Source organism: Capra hircus, chromosome 23, assembly GCF_001704415.2.
Source record: "Capra hircus breed San Clemente chromosome 23, ASM170441v1, whole genome shotgun sequence".
NCBI lineage: Eukaryota > Metazoa > Chordata > Mammalia > Artiodactyla > Bovidae > Capra > Capra hircus.
Window position 1 is genome coordinate 10,561,014 of NC_030830.1, and position 18,554 is coordinate 10,579,567.

The 18,554-nt window shown below is 39.4% G+C and overlaps 1 protein-coding gene across 1 annotated transcript in view; it reads right to left on the minus strand.

Moving 5' to 3' along the window:
- The window catches only part of NUP153 (nucleoporin 153), a 67,599-nt gene that overhangs the window by 12,014 nt on the left and 37,031 nt on the right, over positions 1-18,554 (minus strand). Inside the window, exons 14-19 of the mRNA XM_018038724.1 lie at positions 16,911-16,998; positions 12,476-12,601; positions 9,843-10,463; positions 6,850-7,047; positions 4,322-5,209; positions 1,463-1,819 (exon numbers count right to left, since the gene is read on the minus strand). Of these exons, the coding sequence (XP_017894213.1) occupies positions 1,463-1,819; positions 4,322-5,209; positions 6,850-7,047; positions 9,843-10,463; positions 12,476-12,601; positions 16,911-16,998 (2,278 nt within the window). The remainder of the gene's footprint in view (positions 1-1,462; positions 1,820-4,321; positions 5,210-6,849; positions 7,048-9,842; positions 10,464-12,475; positions 12,602-16,910; positions 16,999-18,554) is intronic.

Consider the following 18,554-nt stretch of genomic DNA (forward strand, 5'->3'; position numbering starts at 1 on the left):
CTTTAACCTCTGAGCCACCAGGGAAGCCCCTCTTTTTCATGGGGATGGTCTTGATCCCTGTCTCCTGTACAATGTCACAAACCTCCGTCCATAGTTCATCAGGTACTCTATCAGATCTAGCCCCTTATATCTATTTCTCACTTCCACTGTATACTCATAAGGGATTTGATTTAGGTCATACCTGAATGGTCTAGTGGTTTTCCCCATTTTCTTCAATTTAAGTCTGAATTTGGCAATAAGGAGTTCATGATCTGAGCCACAGTCACTCCCAGCCTTGTTTTTGCTGACTGTATGGAGCTTCTCCATCTCTGGCTGCAGAGAATATAATCAATCTGATTTCAGTGTTGACCATCTGGTGATGTCCATGTGCAGAGTCTTCTCTTGTGTTGTTGGAAGAGGGTGTTTGCTATGACCAGTGCATTTTCTTGGCAAAACTCTATTAGTCTTTGCCCTGCTTCATTCTGTACTCCAAGGCCAAATTTGCCTGTTATTCCAGTGTTTCTTGACTTCCTACTTTTGCATTCCAGTCCCCTAGAATGAAAAGGACATCTTTTTGGGGTGTTAGTTCTAAAAGGTCTTGTAGATTTTCACAGAACCGTTCAACTTCAGCTTCTTCAGCATTACTGCTTGGAGCATAGGCTTGGATCACCATTATATTGAATGGTTTGCCTTGGAAATGAACAAAGATCATTCTGTTGTTTTTGAGACTGCATCCAAGTACTGCATTTCGGACTCTTTGGTTGACCATGATGGCTACTCCATTTCTTCTAAGGGATTCCTGCCCGCAGTAGTAGATATAATGGTCATCTGAGTTAAATTCACCCATTCCAGTCCATTTTAGTTTGCTGATTCCTAGAATCTTGACATTCACTCTTGCCATCTCCTGTGTGACCACTTCCAATTTGCCTTGATTCATGGACCTGACATTCCAGGTTCCTATGCAATATTGCTCTTTACAGCATCGGATATTGCTTCTGTCACCAGTCACATCCACAACTGGGTATTGTTTTTGCTTTGGCTCCATCCCTTCCTTCTTTCTGGAGTTATTTCTCCACTGATCTCCAGTAGCATATTTGGGCACCTATCAACCCGGGGAGTTCCCCTTTCAGTATCCTATCATTTTGCCTTTTCATACTGTTCATGGGGTTCTCAAGGCAAGAATATTGAAGTGTTTTGCCATTCCCTTCTCCAGTGGACCACATTCTGTCAGACCTCTTCATCATGACCCGCCCGTCCTAGGTGGCCACCAAGGCATGGCTTAGTTTCACTGAGTTAGACAAGGCTGTGGTCCGGAATTATATTAAACTCAAAATGTACTTCATTCCACACTGAGTAATTACAACATCCCAGCTAGAGATGACCTAAATGCAGCCATGCCTTCTTGTGATATTATACGCTAAGAGATCATCTACTTATAATGAAAGCCAATTCAACTACAACATGTTTTTGTCTTTAAACGTACCTGCAGAGCTAGATGTGGTTGTAGCTCCAAAGCTGAAGCCAGAGCTTGCAGTATTATTACTGCTGGCTCCCGTGCCAAAGACAAATGGGGTGACAGCTGTACCCGTGCTTGATGTGGTTGCTGGTTTGCTCTCTTGAGAAAACAGCAAAGACTGAGATGTACTAGATTCGGCAGCATTTCCAAAGGCAGAGCTGCTCACGGGATTGCTGGCCTGTCCAAACACAAAGGCAGCCACAGGCGTGCTGGAGGACGAGGTGGAACTACCAAATATGCCACCACCAGCTGAAGTGGCTGGTGCACTTGAATTAGAGGAACTGCTGTTCAAGAAACTAAAAACTGGCTTGGCCGCACCTTGATCTGTAAGATGGAAATTAAGAAACAAAATTCTTTAAGAACAAGTAATAACAGAAGGCATTTTTTTCCTACCCCAAAATCTTAGCATCCATTAGCAAATAGAATCATTACTGCTTCTGCTGCTGCTGCTGCTGCTAAGTCGCTTCAGTCGTGTCCGACTCTGTGCGACCCCATAGACGGCAGCCCACCAGGCTCCCCCGTCCCTGGGATTCTCCAGGCAAGAACACTGGAGTGGGTTGTCGTTTCCTTCTCCAATGCGTGAAAGTGAAGTCACTCAGTCATCTCAGACTCTTAGTGAACCCATGGACTGCAGCCCACCAGGCTCCTGCGTCCATGGGATTTTCCAGCCAAGAGTACTGGAGCAGGGTGCCATTGCCTTCTCCGAGAATCATTAAGATTTTAATATAAATTAGTTCATCGAATGGAAATTTGTTAAATTTTGATAGTCAAACACATAAAACTATTCATATATATATGCACGTAATATTTATGCATATTTGCAAAATATACATATATTTTTAAATACTCCTTAAATCCAAATCTCACTGGACACCACTATCTGAATTTGCTGTCCAGACTAGTGCACCCTAGCCTGCTCACTAAGTTGTAACTCTACAACATACTAAACTGCCAAACCTCTACAGCTACCATTGCTGGACTGTTTCAAATACTGCAGCCTTATAGCATCGCTGGATATCAGGTAGGGCAAACCTGACGGTATGTCAGCCTTTCTCTCCACAATTCAAGTTTTCCCTTCCATATGAATTTTTAGAATTATTTTCACATGTTAAGTTCACAAAAATTCCTCTAAGAACTGAAATTCTACTGGGGCTGAGGTAGAGAGGAAAGGATATTCACTCAGGAACAAGTATAAAATACCTCATTTATGTTCTCTTATTTATCATGTTGCAGGTTCTGCTGATATTATAAAACACAAATTGGAACTGTTAGAAAATATAAATGGGATATGCTACCAAACTATTCACTTTTGATTTGGAGGAAAGCTACTGATTCTTTATATGGTGACCCTGAATCCAGCTACCTTTAGTAGATGACTTTTTTAAAAAACTTGTTCCAATAATCTCTCAATTCCAACACTATCTACTAGACAGGGCTGGTCACACTGCAGTATGGGCACCAATATAACTGACAGTAAATGTAACAGGTCACTTTCAAGTTGCTTAATAGGATGTTGAAAATGCATGTTTCAATGGAAGTAGTATAGTAATACTAGGATTAAATTTGATTAGACCCTATCTCATTTTTATTCCTTCTAAGCAATAATGGATAATTTAGTTTTTGCTTTCTTTGAAGGGTGTTTTTTAATTTAAGTAAAATTTTATAGATAAAAACTGCTCATACCTAGGTGCTGAATTCCATACAAATATTTTCAGGTTAATTTTTCATTTTCTTGTGTTTCCAATTTATTATTCAAAAGTGTTCATAGGTATTCAACTTTTGATTCTTTGCTTGTCTGAAAAACATCTGTATGTTGCTCTTACAGTCTGAAAGTATTTGACTGGTTAACAGAATTCTCAACTCAAGACCATTTTTTCATTTTGAGGTCACTGCTCTACTGTTTTTGGCATTCCATGTTACAAATGAGAAGTCTGATGCTAATCTGATAATCTACTTGTGGCAAACTGTTTTCTCTGAAAGCAGTCAGGATTTTGGCCCTGGTGTCCTAAAATTTCACTGGTCCTTCGCAGTGAACACGTCGTTTGTAAGACCAGTGTCTTTCTTTACATGTGGGGAATTTTCTCCTGTTGCTTCTTTGATATTTCCTTCATACTGTCCTCATCTTCTACGCACTCCTATTCCAATGGAACTTGTGGATATGGCTTAGATCTGTTCTTTTACATTGTGTTCTGGGAAATTCTAGTTCACTAATCCGATTATCAGCTGTTGTTTTTTTTTTTCCTTCCTGCTACTCAGTCCATGCAGTGATTTTATTTCACCAACTATGTTTTTGGTTTTCTTACTTTTAAAAATGCTATTTCATTTTTTTCTTTGCAATTTTAGTTTTCATATCCACCTCTGTTTGTCAGAGATTTATTGTATTTGTTGTCTATGTTCCTTGAATGCCAGCTGAAGACTGGCTATTGCTATTTGTATATGAAGGCCTGTACATAAAGATTTTATTGGAAAGTTATTTCCTGAGCTTAAGGAAAAAAATGCTTATCTTCCTGAATAGTATGTGTCAATTCTGATTTTAAAAGCTCAAACAGAAGGGAAAAAGTCACAGACAAATATGCAAATATTGTGGGCTTTCCATCAGAGCTACATCTCTCAAAATCAGACATGCAGATAACTTCGTCAGAATCACGGAGGGTGGAGGAGGGGTTGGCGGGGGTGGTACAGAGCAGCTAAAACGGAAAGTCCTCTACTCCTTCCCAGAGTTCTGTGACTGGGACTCTCTCAACTATGTCCAGTGTAAACCACCCCTTGACTCGCTGCATTTGTCGACACCTTGTGGAAAAAAAAAAAAAAAGGTTTAATGCTTACCAGCTGCAGTACTGGTTTGAGCACCAAAAGCAAAAGCGGGCTTTGCTGGCTGCTCGGATTCCTTCTCAGATGGTTTCACCATGCTGAAACTGAAGGTTGACTTGGAAGAGCCCTCATCTTTGGTTTGCTCTGAATTCCCAAAGGAGAACACCGGTGGGCACTTCGGCTCTTCATTGTCAGCTTTCTTCCCAAACACGAGAGATGTAGAAGTGACAGGCTCTTGCTGTTTCTCTTCTGTCCTTCCCAAAACAAATAATGAGGCTGATGGCAGAGGGGCAGGGTCCACGCTGCCAAAAGCAAACCCTCCTTTGGTAGCAGGTGTTTCTTCCTTTTTTGCTTCTGAAGTCTGACACGTGAAAGGAGCCACAGACACACTCTTCGTGTCTGTGGTTCCAAAACTGAAGCCACTCTTGCTCTCAGAGGTCACCGCGGTGTCAGCAGCAGCAGCGGGGGTAGGGTTAATGACACCTGAACCAAAGCTAAAGCCTGTCGATGAAGATTTAGGCAGTTCTTCTTTCTTTTCTTGCTGCCCGAGACTAGACACCCCGAACTGAAATGGAGCTAAAGGAGCTGGATTGCTTAAACCAGAAGAAAGTCCAAACTTAAAGTTACTGTCATTTTTACTGTCTTTTTTGACTTCTTCAGGTTTAGAATCAGATGAAACTCCAAATTTAAAATCTCCTATGGGTTTAGAAAATTTGAAGCCTTCACTCAAGGGGTTTGCAGACCCCGAATCTGATGACATGCCAATTTTGAAGCCTCCTTGATCTCCAAATTTAAAGTTCCCAGTGTTGGCTAACGTCTGAGAGGGCCCAGAAGAGGGTGATGGAATGCCAAACTTGAAGGATGAGGTTGCTGCGTTCGAAGATGAGGAAGATGTGCTGAAGCCTTCAAAAACATAAAGACACCACACAGACACTGGATTAATATCACTAAATACCATTCAGTCAAACAAAATGTCAACCTTGACAAGCAGGAGGAGATAGGAACAGCTCAGACCAGGCCTACTTCAAAGAGCATTAGTTTAACAATGACAGTGAACATGAACCAAGCTGGCCCTCCTTCAGCGTAAGTACATCTCCAGCCTCACAGGCACATCTCATCCATCATCTCGAGCCTCACAGGCACATTTCATCCATCAGACTGACAGAGATCAGACAAGTTTGATAAATCAGTGCTGGTGATGAGACTAGGAGTAACGGACAGTCTTGATATGGCATGTGGATGCATAAATCAACACAAAGTTGGTGGGAGGCAACTTGTCAACAACCCAGCAAGTCTATAGCTGAGTCTATTTGAATGATAAACTCACAGTATGTAAAATGCCACACGCCACCCAGGCAGCTGAAATGAAGAACTAAGACACGTCCGAGCGCATCTGTGGTAATGACAAGGGTGCAGAAAGGTGATGGTGCCTACAACCTTTCCCAACAAGGCAGAGAGAAGTAAAAATACAGAGAAGAGAAGTACATTTGCTTGTGATGTGCATAAAGAAACGTTGAAAGAGATACAATAAACTAACCACAGATGACTACTGCCGTTGGCAGGGCAGGAAGGATGGAAAATGAGCCAATGAGAACAAGAGACAGACCTTTCACTGTGAGTCCTGTCGTTAACTTGCTTCTTAAATCTTGTGAGTAAATGTGTTATTTACTTAAGAATTCAAGTATTTAGCATGAAAGAACCAGAATTGTATGAGTGGAAGCAGTATTTTAAAAAATACAAATACTGTAATGACAAGATCAAAGTCTTGGTTTCAGAATGCTTTTCTGTCGCAGAATAAACTAGAAATTAGGCACCTGACTGACTGGCTCCACAGAGATCAATGAACGGTACCAAGATACTTAAGCACTGTTCCCACTTACCAACACGTAACTTAACAAGTGACAGCCAAGCACTTGTAAAAAGCATTTGTCTTCAGATTTCCTTTCCTTTAATGGTTACCCACCTAACTTTCTTTCCCTAAGAAACTTACTTGAAAAATTACATCAGCATCTCAAGAGCAAATGGCTACTATCCACATGGGCTTGAAAATGCCTTATGTGACATCAGACAGAAAGCAAAAAAATAAAGGGGTCAAAGACAATATTAACTAATCATCACCTCTGCCTCAAAGGAGTTCAATGGCACTTCTGCCTGAGAAAGAAGGTTTAAGGTATGGTGATTACTACCAGTGGGGAAAATGGGAAAGAGACCGTGAGGCAACAGTCACAGAATGAGTTCTAGCGACCTCCTAAAATCCAAGTGCAGTGTTCTTCAAACCAGCTGTAACCCTTAGTCATGTCATTACTTCCATGGGCTGCAACAAGCATTTTCCTTCTCAAAGGAAAACTAGTAAAATACCAAATGTATATCCTCACTCCTGACCACCAAATAACTCAACTACACGGTAATTCAGAGGTAGAGTGTGAGCTGAAAGTCCAGGACAACACCTCATTTTACAAGAATTTTCAAGAAAGAATGGTTTTAAAAACAAAGCTGTGTGCAAACATTTTACTTTATAAGGAGGCACTTTACCAACACCTCACCTGTAAACTCGGGCTTTGTGTGTGCCTTTACAGTTTCACATGCTATACATATGGTAGACTCTGCTTTATTCTTCACTAGGCACACTTCACAGTTCCAGCTTCCCTCAGGTTTCTTGAACTTGTCCAATCCTAGGCAGCCTCCAGATGATAGGGAGACTGGGGGGGCCGTGCTGCTGCTTGAAACAGGTACTGAACTTCCTAAAAAACAAAGCAAAAATACAATAATTCTAATTTACATTATGTCACGATCTCCATGACACCACGTAAGTCCAAATGAACAATTTTTATCAGTGTTTCCTATTAAGATAAAGAAAATGCCAGAAATATAAACATCACGTTTTTAAAAACGGTCCAGACATCTCAGATTTCTTTTAGTCTTATAAATGAGCAACTCACACTCACCTTGCTCACTGATGAGTGTCCTCTTAACCCCAAGGTTGAATAGCCATGTTTTTTTTTTTTTTTTCAAACTGATGCTCACAGATCAGGGCATAAAAGACTAAATTTTCCTTAATAATGTTTGTCAAATTTTGTTAAGCATCACAGATTATAAAACATAAGTTATAAATCGTAGGGAAGAGCCTAACACATAAAATACACAGTCATGGCCATATTAATTTCAAGATTCCAAAGCACAGATCTCTGACTCTGAAATGACCATTTCTGCACAGAAGTGTTCTATTATCCACTTTGCAACTCAAGTAGACATGACCTACTATGTTCAAGGCATTTCTGTTAAAACGCAGCCCTTTAACAGACACTGATTAAGCACTGTAATGTTCTTAGGTTCTGGGAATATCAAGATGAGTAAAGTGTCGATTCTAAAGGTGCTTCTGGTCTAAAAAGGGGAAAGTAAAACAAACATAAATGCATAGTACCACCATCGCCAAGATGGAATGACAAACGATCTAAATAAGCGCACAGAGAAGACACTACTACGAGACAGGAGGATTCACAGAGGTCCTATTTACACTTTTAAGCAGACGTAGCAATTTCGTGGGGAGAGGCAGCAGCATAGGAGGGACGGCTCAGTAAGGCGCAGCTGCGTGAAGAAATGCAGGGTTGCAAGTAAAGCCATTCGCTCTGGAAGCCCCACTTCTCTCAATGTCCTCTGGCTGTTGTCACTTCTCCCAGTTACCTGCTCTGTGGTTTTTATCGTTATGTTCTCTTCCACTTTGCCAATAACATCCTACCGTCTTTGGTCCACTGCCCTCTCACAAGGTCTCATCTACCCTGATGATTTTAATCACCAACAAATGCTTTCCCATTAGCACCCAAGACCCATACTTCCGGGCGTCAGTGCTGTACTACCTCTTTGATGGGAGTTCCACTACGCACCTGGCTGGCCTGGTGAGAAGACAACTCCTCCCTGATGTATCTCTGCAATCTGTTTCATTCCTTCCTCGGACCCTTCTGCTGCTCTTCTAGTGGACAGCCTTATTGAGACTTCTGGTTTGGTTGCCTTGAAACCCATCCTCGTAAGAAGCAACCAGTATTACGTGGTTCTTGTTTGGTTCTTGTCTTTCCTCTCAATTAACTGTTTCAAAGTTCTATTCTTGCTACTCTCAAGCTAAGCAGAGTTCAGTTTTAGGCTATCCTCTCTGTTTGCTCTACTCACTCACCTTACATCACCTCTTCTCTCATCATTTATTTGAAAATTATGAGTGAATGATTCCCAAATCTGTGTCTCCAGTCCAGAGTGTCTATAATCAGTTTTATATCTTAAAAAGTCTTCTCACACATATCTGTCAACTTCAGCAGCTTGAACTTAATGTATCTTCAACTCAATACATTATTCTATCCCCCTCCATTTGATTTCACTAGTACATATCACCACTATCTCTATCTATATTATTGATCAACTTCCTAATCTGTGCTCTGGTCTCCAAATTTTGTTGCCTTCAAATCCATCCTCCAAAAAGCCACCAGATGATTGAACAAAAGTACAAGTTTGACCCATCAACTCAATTAATTTTGCTCTCACACATCCATCAACAGCTTTTTTTGTTAAAGGGACAATGAGGATGACAGATGGGAAGAGAAAGATATTTCAGAATAAAGACTCTGAAATCTTACTCCTGTAGAGATGTCTAGCAGGAATCAAGAAATACAGCACACCCCTTGTGTTAGGATAGGGTTCTAGGCTATGAAGAGCTTTTCACTGTAGACACAAAACCACGCATCCATCAATAATGCAATAAGAATAGGAAGTATAATTCCCAGGACACTCATAACATGTTTTATTTAGTATCTATGTTACCATGTATCTGTACCAAAGAATTATATAATAGCATTACAAAAACATCAAAGAGTCAAATGAATTAATTCCAAATGAATTAAAGATCAGTGTAAATCTTCAGTAACTCTTTCAAAATTGAACAGAGAAACAGGAAAAATTCGACTCTAGCTCCATTTTTCTGTCTGCCCAATAGTACTTTTTCATTAACGATTTAATAATTTATGATCATTGCAGGGTCTCTGGCAGATAGCACATACAGGTATAGGTATCATCATTGTGCTCAGCCACACTCTTCTGATAACGCAATACTGTCTACTCCTTAATGAAACTAGCTGTGGAAATGACCGCTAGCCATCCTCACTTCCTCTTTGAGAAAAAGAGACAGAGTAGTATTTTATTCTGTGTAAAGGTCTGAGAAAGAGTGCTCCGTTCTAAGACCTTTGCATCCGTATCAGCCAACTTTGAAAATGATCACGAAGAGCCAGAAGTTTCTAATAAAAGTGCACACAAAGAAGAGGTCAAAGCAAATGCTGGACTGATTAACACACAACCTAGCTTAAGAGAACACGCAGTGCCAGTTCCAGGCAAGTCATTTTCATCTCAAGACAGTTTGGAAAATTATGACATAGGAGGAAATGCTTATCCTGAAACATCTAAAATACTGAGGTTTGTTCTTCGCTGTTTTACAGAGAATAGAATTAAAATGTTCTATTAAAGTAATGAACAAAATTATTCCAAACAGCCATAAACGTACCTGGTTTCTCAGACATACAGGACACACACTTATTGTCTTCTGCATTATTAGAAACACAGCACACTGGACACTCCCAAGATCCCACGGGCCTTTTGAATTTATCTGCAAATCCTAAGGCACCAGTGGTCACAGTGCAGCTGGAGGAGGAAGCAGCCACAGTTACAGCACTTTCTGAAGCCACTGGCAACGTAAGGACTCGCTTAACACCAGTTCCCGGTTTCGGTGTTTCACAAGCTACACATTTTATCGCTTCAGGTTTATTCTGCACTAAACAGGTATCACAATCCCAAGTTCCTACTGCTGGTTTAAATCTGTCTCCGAAGCCTGCCGTCCCTGGTGTGGAAACAGTCAGTCTGCCACTTTTACTTGGTGTCCCGGTTGCAGTATGTTTAGCAGAGTCTTTTGGTAGCAATTTTGTTGCTTGGCAGGCTACGCATTTGTTGTCTGTGACTTTGTTCTGGAGTAGACAAGTATCACACTGCCACGACGACCCAGCTTTTAAACCTTCCCCAAACCCAGTTCCACTAGAAGAAAAGCTGCTTATTGCTGGTCTTGTGTGAACTACCGGGCTTGTGGTGGCAGGTTGAGCAGCAAGAGAATCTGCCTTCGGTGACGCGAAACCTACAACCGGGGGGAAGAGGTGGGTGGGAGGGGAAAAATTAGTTAATGTTTTGATTAGAATGTCTCCCTGTTTACTGTTAATAAATATTAATAACATTAATTAATATTGGGCTGGACAAAAAGTTCATTTGGGTTTTTTCCGTAAGATCTTACAGAAAAACCCAAAACAAACTTTTCAGCCAACCCAATAATGTGATACGCTTATAGCTGTTAGTAATATTATTCCTGGGAGAAAACATTTTTTACCTTAATTACAGAATTATTACAATCCAAGAACTACTTGCGAGTTTTCACCTAAGCTGTATTTCTAGTACTAATTACATAGTTAATAACCGACAACCCAGTTAAAAGTCTACAGAAGGTGTTTTGTTTATAGTGTATCATCCTCCTCTAGGAATTTTAGTTTACTATAGTTCAGTCAACACCTAATTTATGACCTGGGGCTTCCCAGGTGGCTTTGACGGTAAAGAATCCACCTGCCAATGCAGGAAACCCTGGTTCGATTCCTGGGTCAGGAAGATCCAGGAAGGGAATGGCTAACCACTCCAGTATTCTTGCCTGGAGAATCCCATGGACAGAGGAGCCCGGCAGGCTACAGTCCATGGGGTTGCAAAGAGTCAGACATGACTGAGCAACTGAACTGAACTGAAGGTATACAGGTACAATCATGAAATAATGAGGAAAGGTTTTGTGGTATCATTTAATTGATTCACTCAAGCTATACTTTATTTGGAGAAACCACCTTTCAATCCTTTTACTTTGGACCAATTAACATTTATTCTACATTCACCAAAAAACCCTCTAGACTATAGCATCAAAGGAAAGAAAAACAGAGGAAAAGATGATATAGAAGGTTGTTAGAGGCTTTTAGTGGCACCAAGAAATAATCCAACCTAGAGCTATTTTTCCCTGAAAGACAAAGCAATTCCAAATGCTTCAGTTACTCCCGACAGACAACAATGTACTGTTTTGTTAATGATTAACCTGAGTCACGAAAGTTGGCAAAATTCTAACAGCAACCACTTCAAGGTGTTAGTTTTTTCTTTTTGGGCTTTTAAAATTTCCCTCAAGAGAACATATAACTACTCCAAATTTTTGCTTTCTGAAACAGTTTAAAAGAGGGAGTGGGCATTATGGATCCAGGCAGAGTGAAACTTCTATGATGATAGACTATAATATATGCATTTGGTTCATCCCAGCACAGGATTCTGGAGCTCTGCCTATAGCATAAAATCATCTATACTGAGACTCCAGTAAGCAGTATACTAATCTATGAAATGGGAGCTACACCAAACCTCCTCAACCCCCAATCTCTCTATATCTTGTAGCAGCCAACCTTATTACTGAAATTCCTATTCACCTATACATGAACACATGTACTGGATAAATCTAAACTCTTTCGAAGCTACTACATTATCTTATAAATCCTTTTATATTCTTATTGTATACATCCCAGTTGGAATTATGCTATCCTCTGATTTTCAAACTGAAAACCCATTCCTATTTGAGCACTTACTTCTATTCATCATCTTCAAATATTACCCACCAGCATTCATATCTTCTTTCTTTTCCAGTACTACCCTCCCCCCGCCCCCACACGCACTGTGTTACAATTAGCTAATGTTTTCTTTCCACTTGGCTTTGTTATATACACACCACAACTGGGGAGTAATCTGAGGACAAGGCAGTTCAATGCTCTGAGAGAGACATGTCCAGGTATATCATCAAGTTAATCTACTTTTTCTAATTACTGGCCCATCTCAACATGCAATTCACATTCTTTTCTTCTATACTTGCCTCTTAGAGATTCCATTTTAGTGCAGTCCTTGAATTCTAAAGGAATAGTTTCTAAGGTCTTTCGCCTAAAAAATTTACACCTGAACTATCACTACATTCAAAAGACAAGACACCATTTTTTAAAAGCCTGAAGTACAACAAAGTGTAACAAAAGATACTGAGATGAAATCATGATTTTATAATTAAGATTTCTGACTATCTCAAGGGCATCTCACCAGGGCTCTTCAGAACATCTAAGACACTTCCTTCTTTCAGGGTTTTCGCCGCTCTGAAAGGGCTCTCGCAATCTTCATCTTGCTTCTTCTTATAGCTTGTACTGTTCACTGCAGTGGTATCTTGAGCTGTAATTTTTGTAATTGTAAAAGATATTACGACAAGAAAAAGCAAGTTACATGCATTAGAAAGATCTTTCAATTAACTTCTAAAAAACAGAAAAAAATTACCATAACCCAAAGATAATGAACAACAAAGGACTGTACATCTCTCCTCCAAAAGAGTAAACAAATATATATATAAACTATATATAACCTATAAATGAGTCAGTTATACATCCACTATAATGATGAGTCAATGAGTTCACCAGTAATCAAGAAAATCAAAACAAATCTTACAGAAGATATGGCAACTGGGACACGCTCAAACACTGTATGAAATATGCCTTGATTATACAGAAACTTTAACAACTGATTTAAAAACAACATTCAGACTTTCCTGGTGGTCCAGTGGTTAGGAATCAGCCTGCCAATGCAGGAAACATGGGTTCAATTGCTTTGTCCAGGAAGATTCCACATGCCCTGGGGTAAGTAAGCCCACGAACCACACCTACTGAGGCCTGCGCACCCTCCAGAGCCTGTGCTCCCCCAAGAGAGAAGCCACCAAGACAAGAAGCAGAGAGCAGCCCCTGCTTGCCGGACTACAGAAAGTCCGTGTGCAGCAAAGAAGACCCAGTGCAGTCAAAAATAAAGTTTTTTGAATTTTTAAAAATGTTTAAAGCTTTTAAAAATGATTGTTTAAGTCAGATACTTCTTCTAAAAATTCACCCTCTGATTGAAAATACCTGTCAGTTATTATGCTGAAAACCTGAATGATAAATACGTGATAAAAGGGTCTAGCTACATAAATTACAGAACACTGACATGATGGAATGCTATGCAGCCACAAAAATCATTCTCAGAAGAACAGTTACGGGAAAGAGTAGGTTAGAAAGTCCAGAAGATTGTGCCTGTTTACATCTAGAGTAATGCTGTTACTTTTTATGTTTCCCAAACTTGCTAAAATGAACATATACTTAAAATAAGTACAATATTCTTATACTTAAAATACTCTACACTGTGAGTATGATGATCATTTTGTCAACACATTTTTAAGGGGGAGTGCTTCTGTTTACAGATGAAGCATCGTTTGAAAATTACCTGGCAGTTGCATCTGTGTGTGTGAGCGGAGTAGTGAAGGTAGGAGAAACAAGACTGGTCACAAAATGGCAAAGGCTGAAGCTCAGTGAAGTGCATCTGGGAATGTAGTCTACTACTCTATTTCTGAGAACGCCTGAGATTTTCAAAAGTATGAATAACCAGGTTTTTTTAAGTTTTCACCAATTTAGTAGTAATGGGTAAAGCAGTTAAAGAAAACCTATCTACCCTTACTTCACATCATGAGCAAAAATTAATTCAAAATGGATTGATGATCTAAACAAGAGAACTAAAACCATAAAACTCTTGAAAAGAAAACCTAGGAGGTACATTTTCATGACCATGACAATGAATTCTTAGGCCACCAAAAGCACAAGAAAAAAACTAAACTTCACTAAAATTAGCAATCTCTGCATCCAAGGACATAAGCAAGAAAGTAACAAGACAATCAACTGAACAGGAAAAAAATACTTGCCAATCACATATCTGATAAAGATCTAGTAGCCAGACTATACAAAAAGGCAAATAACTCAGCAACACGAGAAACCAATTTAAAAAATGGGCAAAGGACTTAAACAGACATTTCTCCCAAGAAGATATGTAAAAGGCCAAAAGCACATGAGAAGATGCTAAACACAAAGTCAAGTTTTTTAAAGCACAAGCCATCCATCGTCCTTGCTTGGTCCTGCAATAAATCTTTTTCCATTAAAAAGAAAAAAGAAAGCTAAACATAGTCCTCAGGGAAATAAATGCAAATCAAAACCACAATGAAGCATTGCTTCATACCCACTAGGACGGCTATCATCAAAAAAAGGAAAATAAGCATGGTGAGAACATGGAGAGTCCTACTGGTGCAAATGTGAAACAGGCTGGCTGCTGAGAATAAGTTTCCTTAATTCCTCAAAAAGTTAAATGTAGGACAACCATCTGACCTGTCAACTCCATTCCTAGGTACATCCTCTAAAGTACTGAACAAATACAAGCACATGTACTTTTATTAGCAACACTATTCACAATAGTCAAAAGATGGAATAACCCAGATGTCCACCAACAAATAAACAGGTAAGTTATGATGTATCAAAAGAGCGCAGCATCTTTCAGCCACAAAGGAATGATGCTAACAGTACACGTTACGACACAGATGAACCTTGAAACGTGAGAAGCCAGATGCAGACAGTCACACTGTGTGATTCCAGAACAGGTGGATACACAGAAATAGAACATGGATCACTAGCTGCCAGCAGTTAGGGGTACAGGAAATGGAGACAAACTGGTTAGGTTTAGGAGTGATAAACGTGTTTTGTACTAGTTAAGGTGGTGACTGCACAACGCTGTCCACTTTGTAAACGCCACTGAATGTTTCCCTTTAAATGATCAACGTCGTTCCTGTCACTGTTTAGTCTCTAATCATGTCTGTCTCTACAACCCCATGGACTGTAGCCCGCCAGGCTCCTGTGTCCATGGGGTTTCCCAGGCAAGCATACTGGAGTTGGTTGCCATTTCCCTCTCCAGGAATCTTCTCAACTCAAGGATCGAACCTGTGTCTGCTGCCTTGGCAGGCGGGTTCTTTACCACTGAGCCACTAGAGAAGCCCATGATTACATCTTATCTCAATTTCACCTCAATAATATAAATGTGCAAAAACCAAAACACCATACCTACTTCTTACAACTGTGTTAAAACAAAGAAAAATCGCCTTTTATGCATTATCACATTCTATATTCCTTTACAGTCAAAATTGAATTGCTTTTAGAATTTAAGGTAAATTTTAAGGATTTCTTCAAGTGTACTCAAAGAGAAGGGAAAAGATGATAATGTGAAAATTAGCTCCTATCATACAGTAATTAACCATGACTTCCACATTTTCAATCAGCTTTTCAATTACCAAAGTGGTAAGAAACAGAGGTGTCAATATAAGAACAATTCTATATATACTACTGAAAATACACGTCTTAAAATCTCTTGAGTAATTTCCCCACATGTAATGAAACAAAGAAGTTTTAACAAACTGTTACTCACTCAGGGATCATTTGTAAAGCATTAGTAAAAATGGAAGCATTTTAATGCCTTTCCCTCATACCCAGGCATGAAAATGCAATTTGAATAGGTTTATTCTTTCTTGAATTCACAGTAACATTAAAGAAAGAAAAATCACATGTTAAGTACACCCGAAATATACTTGTTACTTTCTCATACACAGGGCTGTTTTATTCAACAGAAGTTAGGACTGCAAACATATCAGTAAAATTCTTATTCTGTGCTACTTGCAGAACCTATACTCTTGTCTTCCAGACCATACAAACCAAAGACCTTCTCAGCTTATAGGTCCTGGTTCTTTGATATTCTGATTTTTTTTTAAAATCTTATCTATAAGGGAAGATCTAGTTTTTTAAGATTCCCAAACTCAGCAGACAGTCAACACTTCTGAATAAGGCAACAGCCCCATAACTGATATCTCAGTCCATAATACCCCTCTCTCCCACCCACACCTCCTCAACACACTGCTGTTACTCCAAGGAACCATCTCACACTGTGCCCTGCACAGTATAAAAATCATGCCGTGTTTTCCTATCATTCAAATTAAAATTCAGTTATTTAGCGTAGCACTCAAGAATCTTTAGAACTTAAAGCTACCTCTCAATCTCATGACAAATTAGTCACTATTTTCCAAGTTCATCAGACTTCTCCTCTTGTTCGCTTGTATTTGCTGTTTGTTGGGGGAGAAGCCGTTCCTCTCAATTCTTGACCTGAGCAGTTTAGCCCAGATGATTCTTCATTTCCCAAGCACCCAATACTTGAGAGCACACATCATGACCACCACAGCAAATTCCTATGGTCTATTTATCTATTCAGATAGATAATTTTTTGAGAAATAGCCCATTTTTTTGAGAAATTATGTACTACTACTGTCTGCAGAGGCTAATACAATCCTTATGCATAAAAATGCTTGTGAACTCAAGAGAAACTCTGAGATGGAATCCACTGTAATTACAATGTGGAACACCCTTGAATTTCTTGTATTGAGATTTCATTTATAATAAACTGTCACTTTTTTGGGATTAAACAAAGACTGGATAAATTTGCTATTGTGACCATCCCCTTCACAAGCTGTAACTTATTCACATTTAGGGAGCTAATTATATTCACATAAAAGCATTTACAAGAATGACCAAAGGTAAAATAAGTAATTTGAAATATTAACCAATTTTTATGTAAAATATTATGAGAAAAAGTGTCTTACCTGAACTACTTGTAATTGGTTCTGAAACACTACTAGAGCCAGAAAGTTCTGTTGTTTTTGCCACAGGCACACTAAATGTAAATCCAATCTGTAGAGAGAGAAGTTGTCCTTTAACTGTTTATTTAGCTTTAAACAATCTATCAAATATAAAGCTCTATTTCAAGTCCAAAAAGTATACTGGATTTCACATATTCTAAGATTCACAGTTTTTCCTATTTTAAATCTCTGAAATCAGTGTGCTTCTTATAATGAATGGTGTGTCTTTAACAAGAGCATTTTAAATTTCTAAAGCATTTTTTCATTCAAAGCATTACATAAAATAATAATGTGTTCCTGATGCTCACTTTTGGGTTTCTAAATGCCATTTCCTAATAAAAAGTATGAGATTTCATGGACATTGAGTAGATTTCAGGCATTTGGCAGGGAAATTACAAAATGATCTGGAACATCTAGTTGTAACAGAAAACAAGGACACAATAAAAAAACAGAAGGTAACATATCTAGTCAAGGCTCTGGTTTTTCCAGTGGTCATGTATGGATGTGAGAGTTGGACTGTGAAGAAAGCTGAGCACCAAAGAATTGATGCGTTTGAACTGTGGTGTTGGAGAAGACTCTTGTGAGTCCCTTGGACTGCAAGGAGATCCAACCAGTCCATTCTGAAGGAGATCAGCCCTGGGTGTTCTTTGGCAGGATTGATGCTAAAGCTGAAACTCCAATACTTTGGCCACCTCATGCAAAGAGTTGACTCACTGGAAAAGACTCTGATGCTCCGAGGGATTGGAGGCAGAAGGGGATGACAGAGGATGAGATGGCTGGATGGCATCACCGACTCGATGGATGTGAGTTTGAGTGAACTCCGGGAGTTGGTGATGGACAGGGAGGCCTGGTGTGCTGCAATTTATGGGGTCGCAAAGAGTCGGACACGACTGAGCGACTGAACTACTGAACTGAATATGTTAAAATGATACACATGCCAAATAGAGATAGGGCAACTAGAACATTAAACTTATGTACTATTTTCTTTTTTTTTTTTTTTACTGTTTATGTATTTAGCTATGCCAGGTTTCAGTTGTGGTATGCGGGATCCAGTTTTCCAACCAGGGACCAAACCTGGGCCCTCTGCACTGGGTGGAGGGGCCACAAGCTGGTAGGCAGAGTCCCAGCCACTGACCACCAGGGAAGTCTCCAACTTATATACCATTCTTACTCAAAATATTTATTATGAAGAAACAAATATATAGTGGCACATAAAACCTTCCAACTTTTCTAGATTAAAGACAATCCAAGAGACACGCTAACTAAATGCAATATAACTTAGTTGCTAAGTCTTAATTGTAACTGGATCCGGTACCAAGAGAAACAAAACAGCAATTAAATGAGGGTCTGAGGCTGATGGGTAAATCTGAATGTGCACACGATGTTACTATTAACATCATGTTACATTTTTTGGGTATGCCAACTGTATTATGGGTATACAAAGGAGTACCTTTTTTCTTAGGTGATACAAAGAAAATTAAGGGTACCAAAATATCTCCATCCTAACTTTGAAATGGTACATGAGAAGATACATACATATATACATACACATATATTTTGTGTATAGATTTTCAAAGTTTTCTGTACACCAGAAATTTTTGGTAAGAA